Source organism: Styela clava, chromosome 9 (assembly GCF_964204865.1).
Source record: "Styela clava chromosome 9, kaStyClav1.hap1.2, whole genome shotgun sequence".
In the NCBI taxonomy this organism is placed as follows: domain Eukaryota; kingdom Metazoa; phylum Chordata; class Ascidiacea; order Stolidobranchia; family Styelidae; genus Styela; species Styela clava.
Genome location: NC_135258.1, coordinates 2,102,671 through 2,129,623, shown reverse-complemented (window position 1 = coordinate 2,129,623; position 26,953 = coordinate 2,102,671). Strand labels below are relative to the sequence as shown.

General features: G+C 36.4%; 3 protein-coding genes across 4 annotated transcripts in view; all 3 read right to left on the bottom strand.

Annotated features, from left to right (window-relative positions):
• Positions 1-7,761, bottom strand: part of LOC120339016 (host cell factor 2-like) — a 36,083-nt gene extending 28,322 nt beyond the window's left edge. For both annotated transcript variants that reach the window (XM_039407055.2, XM_039407056.2), the window contains exons 1-7: positions 7,470-7,761; positions 5,305-5,453; positions 4,645-4,805; positions 3,155-3,360; positions 2,207-2,358; positions 1,265-1,484; positions 543-704 (exon numbers count right to left, since the gene is read on the bottom strand). In XM_039407055.2, the coding sequence (XP_039262989.2) occupies positions 543-704; positions 1,265-1,484; positions 2,207-2,358; positions 3,155-3,360; positions 4,645-4,805; positions 5,305-5,453; positions 7,470-7,632 (1,213 nt within the window). In that variant the 5' untranslated portion in view covers positions 7,633-7,761. The remainder of the gene's footprint in view (positions 1-542; positions 705-1,264; positions 1,485-2,206; positions 2,359-3,154; positions 3,361-4,644; positions 4,806-5,304; positions 5,454-7,469) is intronic.
• A 4,097-nt stretch (positions 7,762-11,858) lies between these two features.
• On the bottom strand, positions 11,859-17,523 carry LOC120339514 (calmodulin-like protein 4). The gene is made up of 5 exons (XM_039407659.2): positions 17,433-17,523; positions 17,114-17,285; positions 16,324-16,421; positions 15,182-15,272; positions 11,859-14,071 (listed from the first exon to the last, which is right to left on the bottom strand). The coding sequence occupies exons 1-5, from the start codon at positions 17,433-17,435 to the stop codon at positions 13,974-13,976; spliced, it is 462 nt and encodes a 153-aa protein (XP_039263593.2). The 5' UTR covers positions 17,436-17,523; the 3' UTR covers positions 11,859-13,973.
• Positions 17,524-18,184: 661 nt separating this feature from the next.
• Positions 18,185-23,273, bottom strand: LOC120339315 (uncharacterized). The gene is made up of 2 exons (XM_078115919.1): positions 22,938-23,273; positions 18,185-20,350 (listed from the first exon to the last, which is right to left on the bottom strand). Exons 1-2 carry the CDS (start codon positions 23,173-23,175, stop codon positions 19,866-19,868), a joined length of 723 nt encoding a protein of 240 aa, XP_077972045.1. The 5' UTR covers positions 23,176-23,273; the 3' UTR covers positions 18,185-19,865.
• Positions 23,274-26,953: the final 3,680 nt, after the last annotated feature.

Below are 26,953 nucleotides of genomic sequence, written 5' to 3'. Positions count from 1 at the left end.
GGCTGATAACAGCAGTTTAGGACTGCTGCGTTATACTAGGACAACAGACATGAAAGTGACTATACAAATAAAACTCTAGTACAATACACAAGACAAAGAGGTACGGCACAACGGCGATATGTACAATAATCAGTTTATGACACGTCCATATCCCAGGTTCCGGTGTGAAAATATGGAGATGTTCATATATTAGAGTCATGGTCAACTCTTCAATTGTTTTTCATTCAAGCATACTTGTGATAACTGCTACATGTAAATATGGAGTGAACAAAGGCGCTCCTGAAGTATGTGAACCAAGATGGCGGACACAGGAACGTAGGTTGTGTACCAGGTTAGGGTTAGGCCATAATTTCAGCTACAAATACTGTGGAAGTCACTTGGCTAGTCCCCGAACTCGTAATAAAACTAATAAAGGTTAACTGGAATAAAATTATGGCCTAACCCTAATCTGGTATACACACTATATTCGGTGTTCGCCATCTTGGTTCACATACTTCGACCTAAACAAGTACTTGCTAGTCTCTATGTTTTTTTCTTCTTACCAATTTTTTTTGCCAGTTGTGCCTTCTGCGGTCCACTACCGACATCGTATTTTTGAATTTGCAGAAGATATGCATCAGCGATCGGGACGACGCCCCATGAGACCTCGAGTGTTGTTGTTGAAGCTCGAACAAGTTGGACTCTAGATGGCGCTCCAGGTCTTTCTGCAATGTAAAACGTGAGCTTGTTAAATATCTCGAATTCAGACATCAGGCAACCGTTATCACCATGTAATAATAAATGCTGAACCGGGATTCACAAAAATAGTAGATTATGCCACCTTATAATATGATTATGCCACCTTATGATATGCTTATGCCACATTATGATATGCTTATACCACCTTGTGATATGCTTATGCCACCTTATGCTATGCTTATGCCACCTTATGATATGCTTATGCCATATTATGATATGCTTATACCACCTTGTGATATGCTTATGCCACCTTATGATATGCTTATACCACTTTATGATATGCTTATGCCACCTTATGCTATGCTTATGCCACCTTATGATATGCTTATGCCACATTATGATATGCTTATACCACCTTGTGATATGCTTATGCCACCTTATGATATGCTTATACCACTTTATGATATGCTTATGCCACCTTATGCTATGCTCATGCCATCTTATGATATGCTTATGTCACCTTATGATATGCTTATGCCATCTTATGATACGCTTATGCCACCTTAGAATTTTAGGTCAAATTTACCTGTTTCCAAGAACCAAAGGTCTTTACAACAAACTTGATTATTCCACGCTTTTCTGTAACCATCACGTCCGCTCCAAATATAGAGACGAGAATTAATGTTTACAGCACAATGGCCTGCCCGTGCTCTTGGGGAAGACTCGTCAAACATTTCCAATGATAGGGCCTCCCACGACATTGTCTTCAAGTTGAGAGATGTGAGAGTGTTGGTGCATTTCCACTCCTGGAAGATGTCAAATTCCCGCATTATTTAAAAGTTGGTAATGTAACTTCTGGATCAATCGATCGCAAATCAATAGGCTACTTAAAATTGGAAGGTTATTGTTTTTAGTTCAATTTTCTCAGTATTCTTTGAGACTCAATATTTCAATTCATAAAAACATTTTTTTAATTTTCTAGAATTAAGGATTAAGACTATTCGTGTATTTACTTCAAAATTCAATTTTCAATCAATTTCTTACACTTTGGTCCTACAAATTTCTCAAAAACATTCGCTAATTCATTGGGAACACTTTTTAACAAGGTATGGGAACATTTTTGTATGACATCTGACCTTCACATATTTAAATCCAAGTGCCAACAGAAAATGCTAAATTATGACATCTAATTTGAAGAGTGACTCATTACTTATCGATCTAGATCGGTAAGTATGTTGATAGGTATTTGTCTGTTTGTCTGTTAGACACTTTCGTATGTTACGCGATATCTCACGAAAAGGAATCTGCTTGAAAAGTTGAAAAGTTGAATCTGCTCCAAATTTTGCATGTGCATTCATCATATTTCAAACCAGGAGCCTATCCAGGATTTTGGATGAATTATGTCGTATAATTAGCAAGTTATTAATTAATTAGTGATGGGCCACGTAGTGTCGGTACTGAGTCAGAGAGAAGGAATCGAAACCGCAGATCCATAAATCGGCAGTCTTCGACCGCTATCTAGTTTTACCTTTTCATGGCTCAAAGCTTTCAAATCCTCCATTAGCAAAGGCACCCATCCTCCAAATACGAACATCCGGTCTTTAATGAGTGTTGCACTATGCAGACTTCTTGGCAGTGGGGGAACACCACCTATCTTTGGGTTAGTCCATGTCATCGTATCTGTGGAAATGATGAAATTATAAGATTTTCTTATTTATCCAAAAGAGAGGAAATCTGATAAAACAGATTAAGTCCCATGGCGAACCACCGCCACTCATTGGCTTACTAGTCCGTGTCAGGCATAGAATCAGTTAGCCAGTTATTTGTTTCAGATACATGACCTGCATTGACTTATTACTAGAGAAAAGGGAGTGGTATTGGACATAGAGTGGACCATCAAATTGTCTTGTGAAATTGTTGCTGTTGTTTTTGGGACATTGTTGCTGTTGTTAAAAATCGCTTTTCCATACAACTAATGGACCAATCAATATACATGTAACTAGTTATCCGACTTTTGTACATTTTGGATAATTTATATTGTATACATATATACATTATGATAATACTGAATAGGTAAAAATATTGATATCCAATACCACACGGAAATAAAAATTAAATTTTCTCCCCAAACATTTAAGGAATTCCCCCCGGTTAGATAGATAGATAATGATTCATTTCAGTACATATTGCAATAAGGATAAACAAAAAAACAATAATTATAGAATATAATCGGAAGGGTTGGGCAAGAGTTCAAGGTCAACAAGGTCGACTGACCCCTAATGAAGATTTCTAATCATGATAAGAAGGAAAAGTTAGGTTAGGAAAGTTGGCTTAGCAATCAAAGCGTTAGACTGTGCTAAATCGCATATTTTCATTGTTGATGTTATTCAAATTTTTTCCCAGCTTTGACAACATGACCTAATATCAATGCTTTAACAATCGCGCCACAATTGAAATATAAACCTGGCAACCTTACCAATATCCAGAACCCACAGATCTCCTAGTCTGCAGCCACTCATTCCCCCATAAATTATCAACTTTGCCATCCCGTCTCCATCGGTCCAAGATATGCCAGTGTGGGACTCCCGAGGGGGAGGGGCAGCCCCGTAGGTTGCAGGAACGTTCCAACCCGTGACCCCTGACCCAGGGCAAAGTTCAAGTGTATAAAGGTCGTTTAGGTATCTGAAAATAGGATAAATTAGACCTGAGCTCAATCATAGTCCTATACCAGTGGTTCCCAACTGGGTGCCCATGGGGCCGCAGAACAGTTGGAGAAGGGCCACAATGTTAGACGCAAAACTGATTACTTATCGTTTTTAATCGGTAAGTATGTTGATAGATATTTGTCTGTCTTTATGTCTGTTTGTTTGTCTGTTAGATGCACGCGATATCTCACGAAAGCGAGATTGAATCTGCTCCAGATTTTGCATGTGCATTCATCTTATCTCGGACCAGAAGCCTATTGATTTTGGGTGAATTATGTCGTATAATTAGCGAGTTATGAATTAATTAGTGATGGGACACAAGGTGTCACTATGGAGTAAGAGCGCTGTTTTGGGGGATCCCCTAACTTTCGATTGATAAGTCTTCGGTCTCTGACCGATATTCTCGTTTAAATTTTACTAGTAACTCCTCGTTTTTCCCAGTTTCACTGCTTGATAAGGTTATTTCAGAAGGTCGCTTTGTTGAGCATGAATTGTTTGAACATAATGAAATTTGGAACTTATCAATCAAAGTAATACTATAAATACCACTGGATAATGATAATTAATAATTAATTAATGAACCCTCCAAATGGGGTCACAAAATATAAAAGGTCAGGACTACTACTACTTTTAAATGTCAAAAAATTTTGTCATTTTTTGAGATAGAATTTTGCTCTGCATTTGCTGTAGTTACTAATACTCACTAGTTCTTTACATTACCATAATACTTATGCACGCATTATAATACATAATAAACTACTTGAACTGTGCAAAAGTGGGAGTGCATCTTGCGTATGACACTAACTCAGAATCCATTGAAGATTGAATAAAACAAAAAAAAGGGTAATACCAATAGTGAGGGAGATATACATAGTTCCAATATAAGCAGGGGGAGTTACAAAAAATTTCCCTCGATTTAATAGTAATAACAAATAGAAGATTTCTTTGTCTTTGTTTTTTAATAATTCCTATTGTGCTTATAGTTCTCATTTATCATACAATAATATTTATTTAAACTTACAATTTTTAATAATATAAAATTGAGCGAAATTTTTTGGACATCCTGCATATCAGTTTAAATTTATATGCTTATCTTATTGGATTTTTACCAGTCACACAACTCTGATTACCTGCGTATGCTTGCAGATTTCAAATCCAATGGGGAATAGTTATCAGAAGCTGCATATTTACCAAAAAAACTATTCACTGACTGTCTCAATCACGATCATATTAGCCTTTCTAATGAATATAAAAATCTTACCTTGGTATATTAGTCTTAGGGTCATCACTGTCATTTGCCAATCCACCAAATAAATAAATCAAATTTCCAATTAGTGTGAAACTGTGTCCGAGTCTTGGGTACGGTATTGGCCCAGTGGGGGGAGGGTTCGGAACTAACTTTTTCCACTCCCAACGACTGGCCTAAAAAATAATTGAATTTCGAATTTTTTAAAAAAAAACGGTTTAATGTGAAATAAACCAGATGGTTTTTAGATCGTACTGACTAAGAATCAATTCTTGTTTCAATCAGGGATCCAGTGATAAATTACCATTGGTCAAACTAAGCATGTGCTTGAAGCACCGAGGAAAATTTCCATAGATGAATAGAACGGTACCACACTGTCGAATTGTTTAAACGTTTCATACACGCATAATCAAATTCTGAATTCTATAATTTTAAAGAGTTTAAATCAAACTTGGAATTTCAATGGTTACCCTCAAGTTTGCTTGAAGATAAATCTCATTTACCTCTGAAGATTTGAAAAAAGCTGAACAGTGCACATTTCATTTAACACAAATAGGTTTTTAAGATGAATTTTGGGAAATCACAATATTTTGCCTTCATGTATTTACTTGAGGTGACATAATTGACTGCTTTTCTGGTGCTTTATTTAGAGCCGATTAAAAATAAAAAGCAAACCTGCAATTCATAAAGATCATTGGAATATCTTCCATATTCTACCATTCCTCCAAACACAAGAAGTCTTGTTCCATCGCAAACGAATCCGTACGCCGCACATCCTGGTGGAGTGTCTCCCCGAACGGCAGGAATGAACCACTGGTTTGTGACTGGAAATAAACGAAACGTTTAATGATGAATAGATGGGGCTCCCGAAGTATGCGAACCAAGATGGCGGACATCGGAATGTAATATGTGTATAGGTTAGGGTTAGGCTAAATTTTAGGTGTAAATACTACGGGAAGCTCTTGGCTAGTCTTCAAACTGATAATAGGACTAAAATAAGGAAAATTGGAAAGAAATTATCGCCTAACCCTAACCTGTTACCCATGTTACGTTCCGATCTCCACCATCTTGGGTCCCATACTTCGGGAGCACCGAATAGAGGTCTTATATTTATCAAAGGGGAGCAAAAAGTTGATAAATTGTTTCAATTATATGGTATAGAACAGGGGTGGACAAGGACAACGGAATTTTATTTACAGTGTTACAAAAGCAAAATTGGTAAAGAATAAGCCTCGAGCCAAAACTAAATTTACTCGGAACGGAAACAAATTCCTTGAGCTATTTTGAGTTAAACATCAAAATTTAGTTTGGTTGTGGCAGCATCAGGGGGGCCCGAATGATTCATCCAACGGGCAAGATTTTGCCTGCGGGCTGTAGTTTGCCCATGTCAGGCATAGAATAAGATTAGTGTGTTCGATACATTGTTCAATATTTTGCTAAGCATTGCGGTACAGCACACTATCTAAATTCCAAGAATTTCCCTCCATTTGGCTCAATAAAACAAACAATCTATGTGTCTCACAAACGAGGGGGATCTGGGAACACGTCAGATGCTTCAAATCGCGCCATGCTTGTCTCAATAATAATCTAAATTAATCGCGGCCGTCACATGATCAAAATTGCCGTTTTTTGCTATCGAATGCTACGGTGAAATTTTCTTCCTTCAGTAAATCGGGTTATTTTTTTCCAAGGAATTCAATGGTAACGTTACTAGATTGCGCTTTTTTGTAGTATTTTGCGCAACTTGAATATACTGTATTATTACCGATATTGAGGGACAACAATGTCCAGACGTCTCCCAAAGGAGGGGTGTCTGATCATCTGTAAAATGGGTTTCTCTGAAGCGGGACAATGTCACCCGTTTTGTATAGTGTGCCGTACTGCATTGATAAAAACTAATATGAACCAATCGGAAATAAATAAAGCGATAAAATAGCGGAATTTCCCCTCGCACTTGAGGATCAATCCTGACACGTTTTAGTAATTCCTATTTCAGGATATGTTTCAAACATTATTCGAAGTTTGAGAAATTTTCTAGAATAAGTTATCATATTTTTTTCGTTTCACTACTGAAGGTTCATGATTTACATCCATGCAACAAAAACAAATAACTGGTCAACTATTCCCATTCCTGGAATGGACCAGTACGGCACACTATACAAATTGGGTGACATTGTACCGTTTCAGAGAAACCCATTTTACCGATGATCAGACACCCCTCATTTGGGAGACGTCGGGACATTGTTATCCCTCAATATCGGTAATATTACAGTAAAATGAGGTTGCGCAAAATACTACAAAAAAACGCAATCTAGTAACGTCATCATTGAATTCCTTGGGAAAAAATAATCCGATTTACCAAAGGAAAAAAAAATTTTACCGTAGCATTCGAGAGTTTTTAGCAAAAAACGGCAATTTTGATCATGTGACGGCCGCGATTAACTTAGATTATTATTGAGACAAGCATGGTGTGATATGAAGAATCTGACGTGATGTTAACCGTGTAACAAGTCATTGCAGTCATAAGATCGAGCAGTTATATCAGCTCTCCTCTCCCATTGGGCAAATATGAAAATCCTATCCTCTCTTATTCGCCTCAAAATTACAGTAAGTAACAAGTTTATTTTGACTCCATCAGCATAAAGGACGATAAAATGAGTAATACAAAATAAAATACAGAATCAGGAAAACGAACAAAAATCTTAAGTAAGGTTTAAAAGGATAGGATTTACTCATTCATCTTGGGATATATCCCGTACAGATTTTTAAAAAAATGCTTAAATGTAACAGCATAGCAGTGTCACAAGATTTCGCAATAAGCAAAAAATCAAAAGAAATACCTGCATTATACACATGCAACTCATCGACAATGCCTTCATTACCTCCTCCAAAAACCACCATTAAATTCTTGATAGAAACAGCCCTATGTCCATGCCTAGGTCTCGGTATAGGCCCTGTAGAGTTAGAAACCTTCTTCCATTTTACCAGAGGCGCATTCATCATTGCAAAAATAATAAATTACTCCTCAAAATTTAAGCACATAAGTGCACAATTTGGAATTTTTTTGATTCAAAGTATTTCCGTATGGCGCATTGGAGTGAATACGCCAACATAGACAACTCTGCAACTACAGAGCGACATGCGAAAATATTGTACCCGCCAAATTGTACATGGGTGTTATTTTTTATTCTTTTTCTTCATAATATATAGTTTTATTTGCGTTTTATATTTAAAAAATTCAGTTAAAATTTTAAAAATATTATTAAATCATATTTAAGAGTTTATTCATCGAATTTGACGTTAAATTATTTATAATTTTGAAATTTCCGCCATAAATTTGAGATGGCGGATACATCGTTTTTGGGTGCTTCTACGGTCGAATGACGTCGACCAATCAGGGCGTTAAATTATAAAACTCCCGGATGTTGTAAACATAGTCATTAGTAAATGACTAAAACAAAGATTTTGATTCGGAACATGAATAAAATTGGTTGAATTAATTTAGTGGAATTGATCGAAATACTCTTTTCTATTCGATGAGTAAAAGGAACATTTCATCAAACTAACTGTATTTCTGGCAACAGTAGGGATCACAAGACGATACGACCGCTGGTCGGTTACGGCTTCCTCCACCATCAATTCCATGCTGCCGAAAACAAATAACTGGCTAACTAATCCCATACCCGACCTGGACTGGTAACAGGACGAGAGGCCGTGATTCGCCATATGATTAAGCCGTCTTATCGGCTTTCCTTTCCCCCAGGATAAATATGTAAATCCTATCCCATCCTATTTGTTTCAGAAGCATGGACTTTACGGTGGAGGAAGACATAACCGACCAGCTGTTACGTGAACCACACTACTACCAGCTATTGCACATAATTATTCTCCACGGGATTCGAATCCACGCAGGGTAATCAGAGGCAAGCGTATTTCCAAGCTTATAACCTAACGACGAGCCGAGTTAGTTTAGATACATTAAATGAAGTTTCGAAATAAATTAAATTTATCTTTATTGTATTAAATTTTTCCCAGCAGTTTCCTAGGCTTACCATACGTCCCGCTTTAGGCGGGACAGTCCCGCTTTTTAGCGCCTTGTCCCGCCGTCCCGACAAGTCAGCCAAAGTCCCGTTTTTGCGTGCAGCCATCCAGCATAATACACGAATATGTTCTCGTTACTGTTGTTGCTGGTATAGCGCAACGCTAGCGTACGTACTGAAGGTGAATGCGCTGTTTTGTTTGTTTCGTTGTTTCCCGCTAACATTGTTAGCGAACGTATAACATGTAAAATCAATTATAATTGGTCCTGTTCGGACGTGAATGTAACATTGAACAATGTTTTTTTAAAGGTATTATCTACAGAGAAGCATGCTTGGGCGAATAAGTAAATTCTCAATGCTTGGAAACGGCAGACTATTTCATTATTCTTTATTCCTTTTGCTGTACATAAAAAATCTAAAGTATCAGTATCAGTTATTTATTTTTCCCACCATTTGAAAATACGCAAGCTACATATACAGAATAAAATAAAAGAAGAATAGCATATCAGGGTGGAGGGAAACGCTGAAAAACCAGTACTGGTTATCGAGCAGCGACACCCTAGATGGGGTCTAACACAGCATGACGAAATAACATGAAATAGAAAGCTTAAAATGAATATGAATGAATAAATTTGGATCATTTGTGTCGTTAGCCTGTATTCCTTTCTATTTTTCAAACTGAACCCGATATTTAGACAGAGAATATGCGCATGAACTCTCGATGACAATATGGTCAATGAAGACAGCCGGGATGGCTTAAACGTAGGCCTATGTAGTGAAATTGGAAACTGTAAAGTTACAGAAGGCGTCCCGCTTCAAATTGAAAAAAATATAGTAACCCTATTTTCCCGAACAGCAGGGGGGGAGCACAAAATGCTTTGGCAGCCCACAGACTGTAGTTTATCGATCTTTGGACCTCAAACAAATGCCAGTCTATGAAAAGGAAATTCGGAAACGCCATCGCACCTATGATTACCCTGGAAGGTTCGAATCTCGTGGGGGAAATTATGTGCAAATATAATGATGAATCACACAATCGCTGGTCGGTTACGGCTTTCTAGGCTTCATATCTAACTAATAACTTGGCAACTATTCCCGTATCTGACATGGACTGGCAGCCGAACGAGAAGGCCATATGATGGAACTGTTATAGGCCTACCGACTTTTCTCTATCATGGGATAAATATCAAAATTCCATCATTAACGGCAATCTCGTTTGTTTAATATTAATCTTAGGTGTGTGTGTGTGGTATTTGACAAATTGAATAAACTTTCCGTATTTTGCGGTTGAATTTCAAGATTTCCATAAATGTATTCCCGAGAAAAATTTAATCATGTTATTAGACACTAGGTGTACATATGCAACGTGTTCTAAACCGCGCGATTCCTTCGGAAAACTTATGCGCATTTTAGCATACGATGTCATGAAACTAGGTACTTTGGACGTTATCTCACTTAACGTGATATCAATCGCACACCAAAGTAGCATCAATCGTGGTGCGATTGTGGTTTGTTTTTAATCTCATAAAAATCAGGTCCTGACCATAACTAACATCATTTAAATCACAAACAGTTGAGATCGCATATTAAAGCGGCACCATTTGCAACATAGGAAGTTTCAAAGGCGAATAGCGAGGCTTTGAAGTACGCGATCATAGGAATTCTGACATGGTTACAGAGAAGGAGAGATAGAAAATATTTCTCCACAAAACATTGTTGAAAAACAACATAAATCAATAACAATAAATTTTACGAGAAAACGGTTATTTTCACACCATTCCCGAAAATAGCGTTTCCGGCACACAATTCCTCCATGTTGAAATTCGCTTCTTTTCTATTCTTCGAAATGACCGTTAACAAATCTGTCTAAATCCTGGCGTGCTCGCCATTGTCACGGACGAACATGTTGCTACCGTGGTTGTTAAGGACTCAAGGATTCCGGCTGGTTGTTCATTGTACGGCAACTCCAAGGCATATAACAGCCAACCAGATTGAACAAAACATTACTAGAGAACTAAAAACACGACCGGGCGCCAGCGCAGCGACCAGAGAAAAAAACGAAAGATATAGTTTTCCCCTCGCGTGTAGTGAGTGGTCGAAGTCCAGATCCGACAAAACAGCATTAAACAAGGGTCTACATAACAGTTTATAAACCTAAAAATATATATACACACAATATAAACACGGACACTTTCGTCCGCGACAAATGCACTGGTAATCGGTCGAGAGGCCGTGGTTCGCCATATGATTATGCCGCCTTCATTTCCCCGAACAAATTGTCTAAATTCCTACCTGATGGACCTTACTCCGATCCAGCGATGAGCTGGAAAAATCGTAACAACCGGAACGCACCTAATTCGCGAAAATGTAATATATTCACAACACGACGCGTTTACAGAACTGCAATGAAATGTGAAGTGTATTTGTGTAAAATTACAAGAGTATTCATGGTCGGGGAAACATCTAATACGCGTTACTGCTGTATTAATTATTTGCATGATGTGACGTAAAAAGACTTAATATGATGTAACAAAACACGTTACTGCTGTATTAATTATTTGCATGATGTGACGTAAAAAGACTTAATATGATGTAACAAAACAGAAATTAATAACTACCGTAAGTTTACCAGAGAAACTAGACTTTCTGTACCATAGTTTTATTTCAACAAAAGGAACGCAATTACAGTAAAATGTCCAACAACCGGGACGCCTTTCCGGCTACAGCTCCGACCCTTGAAAGATTCTTCCCATCTTTTATCATTGCAAAATTTTCACCGCTGCTTTTCAGAGTGTTTTGTAGAGTTGGCATTTACAAACTGATTTTCATGATCAAAATTATCATTTTTATTCAAATCAATGAACCACGTGCTGCTAGTCTATCGCAGCATTTGCGGTATCAATTTTGAATATCGTTAAGTAAACTAAAGATCTTCAGAAGACATATTTACAATTAAATTAATTTACAACTATTTTTCGGAAACGCAATTAAAAACTGAGTAAACTGTCCGAGTAGGAAGAAGACGTGTCTGAGCGGCCGCCTAAATTCCAATTGTTACGTTAATACTGATCTGTAATTGTTACAGTAATAAGCAAGAAATCGATGCTCGGGGAAAACATCCATCCTCAATTTCTCTCACTAATATAAGGCAACTATAACTAACAATCACCTCATTGTGTCACAAGCAACTTTTGAAAAATTATTTTATTAATCATTCAACTAAAAGAATACTACAATGATCATATAAAACAGTGATTGCACAGACATAAAGACAAGTACGGTCTAAAGAAGGCAAATTATGAAATCACAATGACAGCAAATGCAAGGCTATGGATTTGTTTCTAATAAAGTTTGAGTCATATTTTCAAACTCTTCGGATACGGGGACTCTGTGAATTTCTCAAGAGACGGGAATTGGATTCTTCTATTAGTTTAACACAGGGCTTCAAAAACTGGGTGGTCGCGAGCCCGCAGCAGGACGCGCAAAAAATTTTAGGGGTCAAAAAGAATACACCAATTCCACAACATAGTGCTAGATCTATTATACTTTTTTGGCTCTTGATTCGAAACACAATGACTAAAACTAGTGCAAAATGAAAATCTCACGATTTCGTGAGAACACAAAGGATCAGAAAAGCATAACATTGCCGAATAATTCAGTGTTCGAATAAATGCGTTTTGCTTTTGTTATCGAGCAGGCCTACAGGAAGTTAAGAATGAACCGTGTCAATAAAATGTTAAAAATGCATATCATTTTAATTGTGAACAAAGTCGTGAAAAATTTCAACATATTGGAAGGGGTCGTATGCTTCGAGTTTAGGAAGCTGTAAGTTAATGTCATGGCTTAAGGCAAAGATGCAACAGCAAAATTATCGAAACTTTTCCAGTTAGCCCCCTCAACTAATATTACTCCACCCTGCTTCAAAATAACAAATTAGTAATCAACCAGGGTTAGGAATGATTTGAAATTTGAATTACCAGCGCTATCTGTGGACCCAATCTGAATAATCTGAGTATTCATTTATTAGTGGAGAGTAGTAACGGGAAAAGGTACAAATTTTCATTAATGAATACATTTATCAAATTCATAACCTACATTCTCTCTCTCATATTAAAAACATGTTTAATTGGTTTCATAAAAAAGATTCCTGGAGTACACCCTTGAAGCAGCACCATAAAATTACATTTATATGAAATAGGGTAAAACCGATAAAGTCATAAAAAATAAATTGAAATTTGTATGCAACATAAATTATCTTATATATTAGTCTACTACTCTATCTTGTTGGAGCGTAACAAAAATTACGAAACTTGCTGCACTCAACACGAATGTATTTCTTCAACATCCAGGTAAGGCTTTTTTAGAATATTGTATTTTAACCTTGAAGAACGTTGCAAACATACAGTAGTGTGCAGCAAGACCATCGAATCACATGGTTCTAGGAAAATTCAAAGCAGGAAATTTCGTCGCATAGGAAAAAAATCAACTTATTTATAAAATATTTGTTATTTAAGAGCATACCCTAATCCTAGTCATATTTACCTAGCTGTTTTAATCACAAATACTTGTTTTACAGCAAAATGCTCTTGCGATTTTTTCAATGCGGCGGAATTTCCTACGGCAAATTTTCCAGATACCGTATCTCATAAGCTGACTAACTAAAGCATAGCAGAACTATATGAAAAACTTTTTTGTCTCAATAGGGAAATAATTACAGTGAATAATGGTTAAGAATTGAAATGAATCAGTAACAAGCGAATAATGTTAAATGATGGGTTCCTTAAAAATGAGGCACCCTAAAGGGATGCGAGAACTGAATCATTGAGATTGACTAAAAATTTGTGGACACCTAAGACATAGTGGATAAAAACAGTTGATTCTCCTGGTCTGAATAAGGCACTGCAAATAGCTATATAATTCGATTTAATTATGTTATTCAAATATCATTTACACAAAGAGCATTCGAAAAAATCGTTAAATCATTTTTAAGCAAAAAAGAAGGGAAAGTTGAGACCACTGGTCTAGTGTTTGCTCAGAATAATTCTTAATTAATATAATATGACATCATACTAGAATAATAATTAAGATAATATGACATCATACTAGAAACCAATTTTAAATATATCATGAAGGAGGGTTGATATTTTATATTTTCTGGGCTGAATATTCAATAAGGAAATTTTATTGAATTGACATTAAACTAAGAATCAATTTAAACAACACTTAATTATTCGGTTCAAAAATTTTTTTTGACATAATTTTTAGCAGAATTCCCCACCACCTAAAAAATACTAGAGCAAAAAATTAATAATCCGGTAAAGGTAATGTGACCATTCTGATGAATTCATCGTACTGTACATGGCCATTGATCTTGATGTTTGCAGCTCTGAACATTTGTTCAACTGAAAAAAAAAATTCATTTTGAACTCTGCATGGAATAAAAATTACAACAAGCAAGACAAACACACAGGGTTGAACCTAAAGCTTGCACTATAGCCTGCCTAGAGTTATCAAACCTTTGTTCTTATGGAGCACGTGTAGAAGTTGATTACTATTTACCGCGCTCCACAATAAATTTATAAAAATAAAAAAGCACATTGTTATTTCCAAATGTCGCTGAGTCAACAAAAATTATTCGGTACTCCTGAAGTATGTGAACCAAGATGGCGGACATCGAAACGTAGCATGGGTAACAGGTTAGGGTTAGGCCATAATTTTATTCCAATTTCCCTTATTTTAGTCCTACTATGAGTTCGAAGACTAGCCAAGTGCCTCTCGTAGTATTTGTACCTAAAATTATGGCCTAACCCTAACCTAGTACACATGTTACATTACGATGTCCGCCATCTTGGTTCGCATACATCAGGAGCCCCAATTAATCTATATAATGACTTAGATGTACTTGCTTCTTTGTATTTTAAAATTATCAGTATTTTGGTAAGTAAACGGATAGATCGTGGAGACCCCTAGATGTCTCTTACAGACCCAGTCCTGGGATTCCATATGGAGCACTTTGAGAACCTATGGTGTTGGTTATCGGGTTAGTCGACCAGTTATTTGTTTCAAATGCATGGAATTGAAGGTGGAGGGAACCGTAACCTGCCTAAAAGGGGAGGGGGGGGAGTCCAGCGATCCTCCCACACATAATTATTCCTCATGGGATTCGAATATTCAGAGATACCTACCTATTCCTGAGCTCAGTCAAATTTATTTTTTGCAACCAGTAAAAGTCAGTTTTACACAAAATAATCAGAAAAAGGATAATCACACATTTTAACTGGGCTTTTCTACTCCATAGAAAATTAATCAATTAATAAATTTAGGGATGAATAAATATATGAGATCTGAGAAATAATGGAATACCTGATAGAGGACATCAGGTATAATAAATTGATTAGAATTAAATTAACACATATACGGCTAGCGCACTGAGCTTCCTAACGCTCAGCGCGTTGCCCCAACCATCAAGCAGGAAACACAAAGATACAATATTTTTCATCAACATCTCTAACCTTCTCTCTCAGTCAGCTTCTCTCCAGTTTTCATCAAGATATGTTTGAGATGAGAGGCAGGAATTGTTCCTTTTCCACGTTCATCCGTCAGCTGAATTGAAAGTTTAAATTTCAATATTCAAACTTCATATGCTATGGTTAGTCTATTCCACTGGTTCTCAACCTGCAAGCCATTGCCCAATGATGGGTCACAAACCTAATTAAAATTGCTTAAGTTATTATTAAATTCAGGTTCATTTGTGTCACTATTAATAGCAATGAACCACGCTACCGTTTTTTGTTACATAGCACAATAGAGCACAATAGCACAATTCCAATGTTGCAACCTATTATGCGGTCAACGACAACATTTGGTCATGCACAGGATAACAGAGTTACCCAAAAACAGAATTCACGTCATTTGAAACATATTCTAAAGAGAACACAACTTTTGTGCAAAGCATCTTAAATTACCAAAATCCTTTTGTACAATCTTACATAAACAGAAGTTCAGGTTATTCAAATTTTTTTCAAAAAGCCCTAATAATTTTCAGTGCGTAACAATAATAATCCCAAATAGGCTTGCACGTAATTGACAAAAATCAAATCGATTACGTAATGACCCTAATTCCGATACTTTTTTACACTTTTAAACCTATGATAGCAACCAATTGAATCCACTTCTTTTCTGAATGGGACATCGCAGTTTGGTCTTCATATTCCTGGCAGTACTATACACCGGCGACAAATGTTAAAAACAAATATCAAGGAGTGAATTCAAATTAATTTTATCTGATTTTTATCTTTTGTGATTTTCCTTTATCACCTTCACAAATTAACCGTTTTACAATTGACGAAATTAACTGCTTCGAACTGCACCTTATTAACTGCGAATGTGCTCAACCAATAATTACGACTTTACGTAATTCGTAACTTCCCTTCCGTAACTCGAAATAATTCCGTAAATTACGTGCAGGCCCAATTCCAAATAAGTTGAAAATGATAATTACACTACACGAAAATACAGAGTAAAATTTCCTTCCCAGAAACTCTCAAATTTCTCCATGGGGAGGGAATTCCCCCTTTGTTGGGAAACGATGTCCTAAGGGGTAATCTAATCCCTAGAAAACCCCTATGATACGCCAACCAATCCAATACTTCACCTCGAAAGCTTCGAAGATTTCCTTAGATGGATTCTCATGGGAGAGTTGCTCATGCATGATGGTCAAGAATTCTGAAAAGTCCATCTCATCTCGGGGTGCTAAATCAACAAACAAGAGATAACACAGCTCAATTTGCATTAGTTTTTATTAGTATTCCCTCAAAGCAAGTTCACAACACTCACTCAGAAGCGAAAGAATTAATTTCTGAGTGAAGTTAATGGCGACCACTAAAAAGCAGGAGCAACTGTAGCTGTAGGAAGCTCATACCGGTGTGACGTCAAGAACTTAGGTACTCAGAAGCAAGCAAAGTTATGTGCACTCACTCAAAAGTATAGGAGACTTATATTTGAGCAAAGTTATGTGCACTCACTCAAAAGTATAGGAGACTTATATTTGAGCAAAGTTATGTGCATTCACTCAAAAGTAGAGGAGACTCATCTCTAACCTTGTGAAATTGTGGGCTGCACCTTTAATTATTAACATAGGATTTCTAGTAGATGCAGACACAAAATTTTTGATTACTGATCTTGTGACATGCGTTGCTCGCCTTGCACAAGCCCGAATATAGGCATTGCAAAAGAATTTGAATCACACACACATACTAAATTAAATTAAAAACTAATTTCGGTGGCCACAGACCATTTAAAAGTGGTGCTTCTCCGTGGGCCGTACAAGTTTTCCTTTTGGCCGCGGAAGGTAGCACACCTCTGCCATAAGGCATTAGTGCACTGAGTTTGCTGACAGATTTGATCATCCTTAGCAGCTGAAGACACTCGGTATATAAATTTACCTTTATTCGCAGATTTCAGATGGGTATTCACTTCAGTGAGCGTCGGGTTTGAGCCGAGAGATCTCATCACCGTACAAAGATCACTGGAGCGTATCTTTCCATTCCTTTTCTTGTCGTACAAACTAAAACACTCTCTGTATTCCGCTATTTGTTGTTGACTGAGATATCGAGCCTGTTTAAAAATGAAAAGTATTTTAATTTGCTTTACATTCTGGACAAGATCCGATACAAGCAGTAACAATTAGGCAAGCTTTCTTTAACACTTAATATTGTATCTTACTTTTCCTAAATCCAATCAACTAAAATAAACAACACTTACCATGTCTTTGTGTCTCTCGTTATGTAGTTTATCACGAAACTTTCAAGTAATTCTGATTATATTAGGTCTAGAGCTAAAGAAAACAAACAATTGTAATTAATATAACATTCAATCAATGCAAGAGCTTTTACCCAAAAGGGTTGAGGCTTGAAAAATCTGTTCTGAGAGAACATAATATATTTGTTTTCAACTTCGTTTAGTTCGTCGTTTTAACTTATTTAGTGAATATGACTTCGTTTGCATCTGTTTTGTTATAATTTTTTTTGAATCATTTTTTTTTCAGAATTTGTACATTTCGCTGTTTCGTGCACAGAACCTCATATTTTTATACCTAAATCAATTAAGACCAGCAAGCCGGTGCTTTGAAGACAAAGTCTTTTTTCAATTTTTTTGAAGTTAAAATTTTGGAAGCCATGGATTTATCATGTCTAAATAAGACATGTTAGAGTTAGCCCGGAGGCGGGCAGAGTATTCTTCATGATGGCCGTTTCGAAATATCTTTTTGCGGAGGGTTGCATTAAGCAATTGATTGCGATTTTATAATTACTATTTCCATTCGCTATGATAGTTTCAAATTTATTGGTGGCTGACATTGCTCAACCCGATATGAAAAAATATTGGAGATCGGATATATTTAAATAAAATTTAATAAACATTTTCATTCGCTATGATAGTGTCGGATTTAATGGTGGCTGACATTGCTCAACCAGAGATGAAAAATATTAGAGATCGAATATATTTAAATAAAATTCAATAAACATTTCCATTCGCTATGATAGTGTCGAATTTAATGGTGGCTGACATTGCTCAACCAGAGATGAAAAAATATTGGAGATCGAATATATTCAAATAAAATTTCATAAACATTTCCATTCGCTATGATAGTGTCGGATTTAATGATGGCTGACATTGCTCAACCGAAAATGAAAAAATATTGGAGATCGAATATATTTAAATAAAATTTAATAAACATTTCCATTCGCTATGATAGTGTCGAATTAAATGGTGGCTGACATTGCTCTACCAGAGATGAAAAAATATCGGAGATCGGATATATTTAAAAAATATTTATTGAAAATTTCCAAATTTTGTAATAGTTATAGGAAATTATCATAGCTTTTTCCAAACACAGGCAGATGGCACAGGCATGTGGCCTGCAGGCTCTGGTTAAACAAGTATTTAAAGGTAATGGAATTTTTAAGTCATCTGAGATCTATATTATAAATGGCCAGCCAAACTTTGTTTGATTAAAGAATTTTAAGTCCAATATAAATCTTAGTTACATGCTCAGCTACATACATATAGGACTGTATATCATTGGAATTCAAACAAAAAATGAATATTCATCTGCTGTCTTCTTAACTTCAAGCAGGAAATAATAAAATCCTTTGGTCTATAGGCAAAATAAAAAAAATGTTCCTATAAAAAACGTCATTTTGTATCTAATAAGTAAAGAATATCAGTACAACTACACCTGTTTTAGTTACGGGTTGATAAAAAAGAAAAAATTGTCCTGGAGCATCCCTACAAAATGAGCTGTGTGACTGAAAAATACAAATATCTTTCTTTACAAAAAATTACACATCTGATTAAAACTGTCAAAATATGAAAGAAACTTGTTGCTCAACATCTAGAAAATCATTCAAGTTTTATGCATTTAAAAAAATTCAAAAAATCAAAAGCATGAAGGCCAAACCAGCTATAGTATGCTAAAATGACATTCCAAAAACTTCCAAAATAGCGAAACCTTAACAAATCTATCCAAAGCAGAGGTTCTCAAACTTTAAAGCAGTGCCCCCTTTTCCGAATTTGTCAAGTCCCGCGCCCCACCTGCAAATAACTCGTTTACATTAAGCTACGAATAACTGATAGTGAATTCAAAGTATGTTTTAATACTTTAAAATACTTAGAGAAGAGAGAACTTAAATATACAAAATAAGGCAGACGAGATCAGATTTAACAAATATTCTTAATTTTAATTAGCTTCATGTCCCCTCAAAAAATTTTGTACGCCCCTTTTGTGGGTCGCTCCCCCCTGTTCGAGAACCACTGGTCAAAAGGTATTAAGATAAAATTACTATTGTCAGAACCCAGTAGGGCAGTAAGATAAAAATCGATAGTCTACTCAATGCGATTACAAGTTTTCTAATTTGGCTGATGAAAAACTATCGTGTTTAGGAAAGACATTTTCGGTGCCATTTGGAAATGCGATTTTGGCATCATAAAGTTACCTTGGTATGTGATTTCGCTTGCTTGACATCTCAATAAACCAATGCATGCCGATTTGATGTGCGCTTAATTTTAAAATGACATTCGCATAGAATTCACACCCCAACCTTGCCATCGTAAGGTTAGACTAGTACAAAAATCATCTCTCAAAATGCTCAAATGCTGAGATAGAATAAGAGTGGGAACGAACACAGTATACAAATTCTACTCAAGGATTGGATCGCCATACTTATTATATCTTACAGGCCTAGATGGGGCACTTGAGTCTCCTAGTGGCGATGTTTCAGAATCATCATTTGCGGAAAAGTTTTCATTTTGTCCTTTGACATTTGATTGGTTTAAAAAGCCAAGAGTTTCTTGTTGTTCCGGTTTAGTAGGTTTTAAAGAACGCTCTTCTCGATGTTTTTTACGCAATTCTTCATAAGAAGTATAAATTTTCACCGGCTTCGTTCCAGAATCTGGTTCCATATTTTTCTTTTCATATTCTGAGCCAGTGTCAAAGGTCACGTCATGGTTCAATTCATCTGCAGGGGCTTCATTAGACAGTGAACGACTTAATCTAGCTATGGCTTCTGGTCCGCCATCTTTAAATGCCTGTACTTTCTGTCTCAAAGGTGAGGACTCGGGTAGTTCAGTTAAAATCCGCTGTTGAATAACTGGGAGGTAGGAGATCTTGCCAACAATATTCCCTGAATGGAAATTAAATAGAATATGATAGGATAGGATTGACGTATTTATCCTGTGGAAGAGAAAAGCCTACAGGACGGCTTTTCATATGGCGAACCATGACTTTTTGTCCAGCTACCAGTTCATGTCGGGTATGAGATTAGTTTGTCAGTTATTTGTTTTTTGGGAGCATGGACTTGATGGTGGAGGAAGCTTTAACCGACCAGCGGTCACATGAACCACCCTAAGGGGGCGAGGAGTCCAGCTATCCTCTCCCACTTAACCATCTCGCATGGTATACGAACCAACCTACAAACTCATGCAGGGTAATGAGAGTGTATTCCTAACATCGTCAAGCTAAAATATATAGCTATATATATAGAATATGATAATTGTTGGATACAGATATCAAACCATCAAACGGGGTCACGCGGCACTTGCCATTACACGCTTTGTAATTTAATGTAATTTAATATGTAATTTAATTTAAATACAATCAACTACACATTGGGCTTGTCACCTTTTTGAAGATTGTTTTGTTTTGCAGTTTAAACTAATTATTAATATTATATTATTGCTAATTAGTTTATACAATTCTTCTCACAGCCTTACACCTATTGCACGTATTTTCTCCAGCCTCTGGACAGTATGGCACAGTTTTCAGATTCCAAGAAAAGAACGCAATTTTGGTCATATGCCAGCCCAGTCTGGGTCCAATGAACACAATCAGAAAGCGATAAACAAATTAGTACATGGAACAAAAAGCCTAGCATGTCTCATTGGTTTTGGTGTGTTTCTGGGGCCGAAAATTCAGTTTGTAATTTTAAAACTCATCAGCACTGTTTTTTAGTGGCTGTTTCATTTCACCACCTCTGGAATGACACAGAAAAAACTTTTTTTGTTAAATGGGGTTTATTTTTTCCAGAGGAATTTAATGATGACGTTTTTTATATTGCGCTTCTTTGTAGTTTGTTGCATAATTTCATTTTACTGTATTTTTACCGATATTGCGGGTCAACAATGACCAGACTTCCCTGAAAGGAGGTGTGTGTGTCCATCTGCAAAATGGAATTCTCTGAAATGAGACAATGTCCTGCTATCTGTAAAGTGTGCCGTACAGTGAAAGCAGGTAACTTCGGATGCCTTGTAACTTCGGATGAAATTTTCAATCGTTCATATCTCGACTAAATAGCGTCATATTTTGCTTCTAGCCTTTTTTATAGTGAGTCCTTATATATCTCAATCTGTTATCATATTCAATCGCGCAGTTTAATTTATTTCTTAATTAAAAAAACCTTGTTTTAGCTTAAAATTGACACTCGAGTTTTCGAGCGGCTCAAATCGTGACTTCTACCGATGATGTTAACTTCGTCAAAATACCGTCATTCGATAGATGGCGTTATCAATGTATATAGAAAACTAGGCTGATCGCGAGATGTTGCAGGAGATACGAGAAACAATTGAAATTCGAATAGGCTAGTTTCTTTTTATTAAAATAATAGCATCTGACGCACGAGTTGAATTGACGTCACCCCGACGTCGCTCACTTCGAAGATAACTTCATGTTGCGCCGCCGTTACAGATTTGACGCCAGACATTCCGGCGCTGTCGAGTTGGCGTAGATTTAAAAAAAACAGCGATATTTTGTTTGATTGGCGATATTTTGTTCGATTGGATCAATATCGGCTAAAATATACACATCAACAGTATTCTGTGCATATTAAATTCAAGGCGTCAAATGTTGGAAAAGTAATTTAATTAAATTTATTAAAATGGCAATGAACGAAAAACGATTTGACGATTCAAATTCCTCCATTTGGAACAGCAGCATGGTTTAAAATAAAAAAATTGTAAGCAGTCAAGAAATGCTGCGGAAGTATAAAAATACATAATCAGCGATAAATAGCACGAATCATTGTTGCAAGTGAGTTCCGTTCAATGAATTTAACTAAAGTAATTTAAATCAATGTTGCCAAATCGGTGTTTTGCCATATTACATGCACGACCGACATTTTAATATGTCAATTTAATAAAGAATCCGGCCATGTGCATGCCCAATAATATTTATTGTGCAACTATATACGATGTGGAATATATAAACGCTATCAAAACAATATCGGCTATAGCAAAATCGGCAATGATCGGTGAATATTCGGATCTAAAGTTACGATAAGAGAAAATAAAATGAGACATTTTAAGAAAAAAACAACTTGTGGGCCGCATCAAAAATCCTACGTTCGTCATTATCATCACCACTCGTGAAGTGGATTGAACATCTGGCATTTACGCAACTACGTAAAGCGTGTTTTGTCTTCACGCACGCAATTTTCGCTCGAGTTGCGGTGACGCAGAGAGGTGATTCTTCGAAGTTAAATATTTAGTGATGAAGTGAAAAATGAGACAATTAAAACAGAAAAAATGATCCGATCGACGAGAAAATTAAATGCTCGCGCAGAGAATTGCATCAATGTAATATATTCCAAATTTGACGCGAATTGGAGATATTGATTAAAGTGTAGTGAAATCATCCGAAGTTACCTTTCACGGTGCTGTCATTAAGAAATCAAAATGCAAGTGAATAAAAAAACATCAACAAATGTAATCCCATACCTGAAACTGCCCCAACTATGGCAAGAGCAATTCGTAATCTGGAACTTTGGACTTTTCTAGTCGCAATAACAGTCAGCCCTCCTGAAATTAGTGCGAGGGGATAACCTCTTGTCCATGCAGACTCAAGACGAAGTCTTCTTAGCAAATCACTCTCCTCGGTGGTCAAAGATTTAGGACTCATCAGATCGATGCGTTCCTCCGAGCCCTGACTATTTACTTCTTGTTGACGACCTGACATTTTGATATCAATCCTCAGAGCAAAATGAATTATCGTACAATACAATCGTACCGGCAACCCTAGCAAACCCAACTACGTCTAGCGAGCCAGATAGCCTGTACAGCAGTAGTCACCAAAGTTGGGTCGCCTTGAATATTTCGGGGGTCACCGAGTGTCCGGCGTTGTATTCTTGTTTTATTTTTCATTATTCTATTGCGTGCATTCTACACTGAGCTGACTGGCACTACATAGCAAGTTTGGGTATTCTGAATTACAGTGATATCTTTTATAATAAAGCTATTGTTTGTTTTTAAAAAAAATTCTAACACGAAATCTAGAGCAAGTGAAAAAAATTTTGGGAATGAGATTTTACTGTGATTAGTTTTTAGTGGTTTGAAATATTTTTTTCCTTGTCATACCTTGGGGTCACGAGCTTATCATACGTCATAATTTTTAAAATGGGGTCGCGTCTCAAAAAGTTTGACGACCACTGCTGTAAAGTACCAAATCGAGAAAATCGCCTCCGCGAATTACCAGAGTCAAATTTAAGACTCCGGAAGAAAGTTGAAAATGTTTATTTCATTTTACAAATTCCATAATACACACATATTGAAAATTTGAATTCTGATATGTAAATTTGAAAAAGTTAAAACATCAAAAATATCATGCGCACACACAAAGAATTTGGCGGAAAACACAAATCTGGGTAAACGAGGTTTTGAGTCATAAATAAAGAAACAAAATACGCAAATGTATTTATATTAATATTTAACAAAATGAAAATGAAGTCAGGTCCAAAAAGAATTTAACAGTAATCGGCTGATTTAAGTTTTGTGCGGATCAGTATGGACCCCTGATTAGAATCACCGACACCCCTTGCCCATGGGTACATGGTAAGTATATCAATCATACGGATATATGATTAACAAAAAAACTAGATTAAATATATTTAATTGAAAAATAAGATGAACGGAGGTTTTCTTTCCAACTCAGAGTTTACCTCTGATGAAGGTCTATGACGCAAAATGGAAGTCGCAAAACGCGGCAATAAAATCGTTCTGGGAACGATATCGTAACAACCTCACGCCCTCGGGGAACTAAAATATTCTAATAAAATAACCGCTAAGAACCGCGGTGTGGTGCATCAGTACAAGTGGGATTACGCTTGCACGCAACCTCTGATCACCCTGCGTGAGTTCGCAGGTTCGAATCTCTTGCGGGGGATTGTTGGACTTCTCGCCACCGTAGGGCGTTCCCTACGTAAATGCTGGTCGCTGGTTCTCCACCATCAAGCCGTTGCATATGAAAAACAAAGACCACTGGCTAATTAACTAATCACATACCCGACATGGACAGGTAACCGGGAGAGATGCTGTGTATATCTTATCCTAGTCAAAGGGGTAAATTTGCAAAATTATTACTTTAATTTTGTCTAACCCGTCAGCTTAAATTTTGAACTGTAAATTTGTAGCTGAAAATATGATACTAATATGAATTCATTGGTTTTTCTATACAGGATGTTAAAAAAGTGACGCAAAACTAACACAAATCAGATGAACTGCTACCTAAAACATTTAACGACTGACACCTTTTAACAATATTGAATTACGGTGAAATGCCATTTCACTCCCGATTCTATAATCAGTCCTATTAATTTTGTTTTTATCCATATTTTATCGTCTATTATGCTTAATTATGAAGTCGATAAAAACCTCTAGTTATTATACCTATTTTATCACTATTTTTTAAAGTCCCGGTATCTCATTAAGTTTGCCCTGCGGCACGTGTTTCACTTACAGATTACCTTATTCGCTTCTGAGTGAATGCGCCTGACCTTCGAGTAAATTAATTTATATATATATACCACGAATCCCACTTCATATGCTTACTCTAACCATTTGACCAAAGTTTTATATCTAATCTAATCCAGAACGCACAATGAACCCAGAACGCACCATGAACCCCACTTCATATGCTTACTCTAACCATTTGCCTAAAGTGTTATATCTATTCTAACCTAGAACACACCATGAACCCCACTTCATATGCTTACTCTAACCAATTGCCTGAAGTTTTATATCTATTCTAATCCAGAACGCACCATGTACCCCACTTCATATGCTTAGTCTAACCATTTGCCTAAAGTTTTATATCTATTTTAACCTAGAAATCACCATGAACCCCACTTCATCTGCTTACTCTAACCATTTGCCTAAAGTTTTATATCTATTCTAACCTAAAACGCACCATGAATCCCACTTCATATGCTTACTCTAACCATTTGCCTATAGTTTTATACCTATTCTAACCTAAAACGCACCACGAACCCCACTTCATATGCTTACTCAGACCATTTGCCTAAAGTTTTATATCTATTCTAACCTAGAACGCACCATGAACAAAACTTCATATGCTTACTCTAACCATTTGCCTAAAGTTTTATATCTATTCTAACCTAGAACGCACCATGAACCCCACTTCATATGCTTTCTCTAACCATTTGCCCAAAGTTTTTTATATATTCTAACCTAGAACGCACCATGAACCCCACTTCATATGCTTACTCTAACCATTTGCCTGAAGTTTTATATCTATTCTAACCTAGAATGAACCATGAACCCCACTTCATATGCTTACTCTAACCATTTGCCTAAAGTTTTATATCTATTCTAATCCAGAACGCATCATGAACCCCACTTCATATGCTTAATCCAACCATTTGCCTAAAGTTTTATATCTATTCTAACCTAGAACGCACCATGAACCCCACTTCAAATGCTTAATCCAACCATTTGCCTAAAGTTTTATATCTATTCTAACCTAAAACGCACCATGAACCCCACTTAATATGCTTACTCTAACCATTTGCCTAAAGTTTTATATCTATTCTAACCTAAAACGCACCATGAACCCCACTTCATATGCTTAATCCAACCATTTGCCTAAAGTTTTATATCTATTCTAACCTAGAACGCACCATGAACCCCACTTCAAATGCTTAATCCAACCATTTGCCTAAAGTTTTATATCTATTCTAACCTAAAACGCACCATGAACCCCACTTCATATGCTTACTCTAACCATTTGCCTAAAGTTTTATATCTATTCTAACCTAGAATGAACCATGAACCCCACTTCATATGCTTACTCTAACCATTTGCCTAAAGTTTTATATCTATTCTAATCCAGAACGCATCATGAACCCCACTTCATATGCTTAATCCAACCATTTGCCTAAAGTTTTATATCTATTCTAACCTAGAACGCACCATGAACCCCACTTCATATTCTTATTCTAACCATTTGCCTAAAGTTTTAAATCTATTCTAACCTCAAACGCACCATGAACCCCACTGCATATGCTTACTCTGACCATTTGCCTAAAGTTTTATATTTATTCTAACCTAAAACGCACCATGAACCCCACTTCATATGCTTAATCCAACCATTTGCCTAAAGTTTTATATCTATTCTAACCTAGAACGCACCATGAACCCCACTTCATATGCTTACTCTAACCATTTGCCCAAAGTTTTATATATATTCTAACCTAGAACGCACCATGAACCCCACTTCATATGCTTACTCTAACCATTTGCCCAAAGTTTTATATATATTCTAACCTAGAACGCACCATGAACCCCACTTCATATTCTTATTCTAACCATTTGCCTAAAGTTTTAAATCTATTCTAACCTAGAACGCACCATGAACCCCACTTCATATGCTTACTCTAACCATTTGCCCAAAGTTTTATATATATTCTAACCTAGTACGCACCATGAACCCCACTTTCATA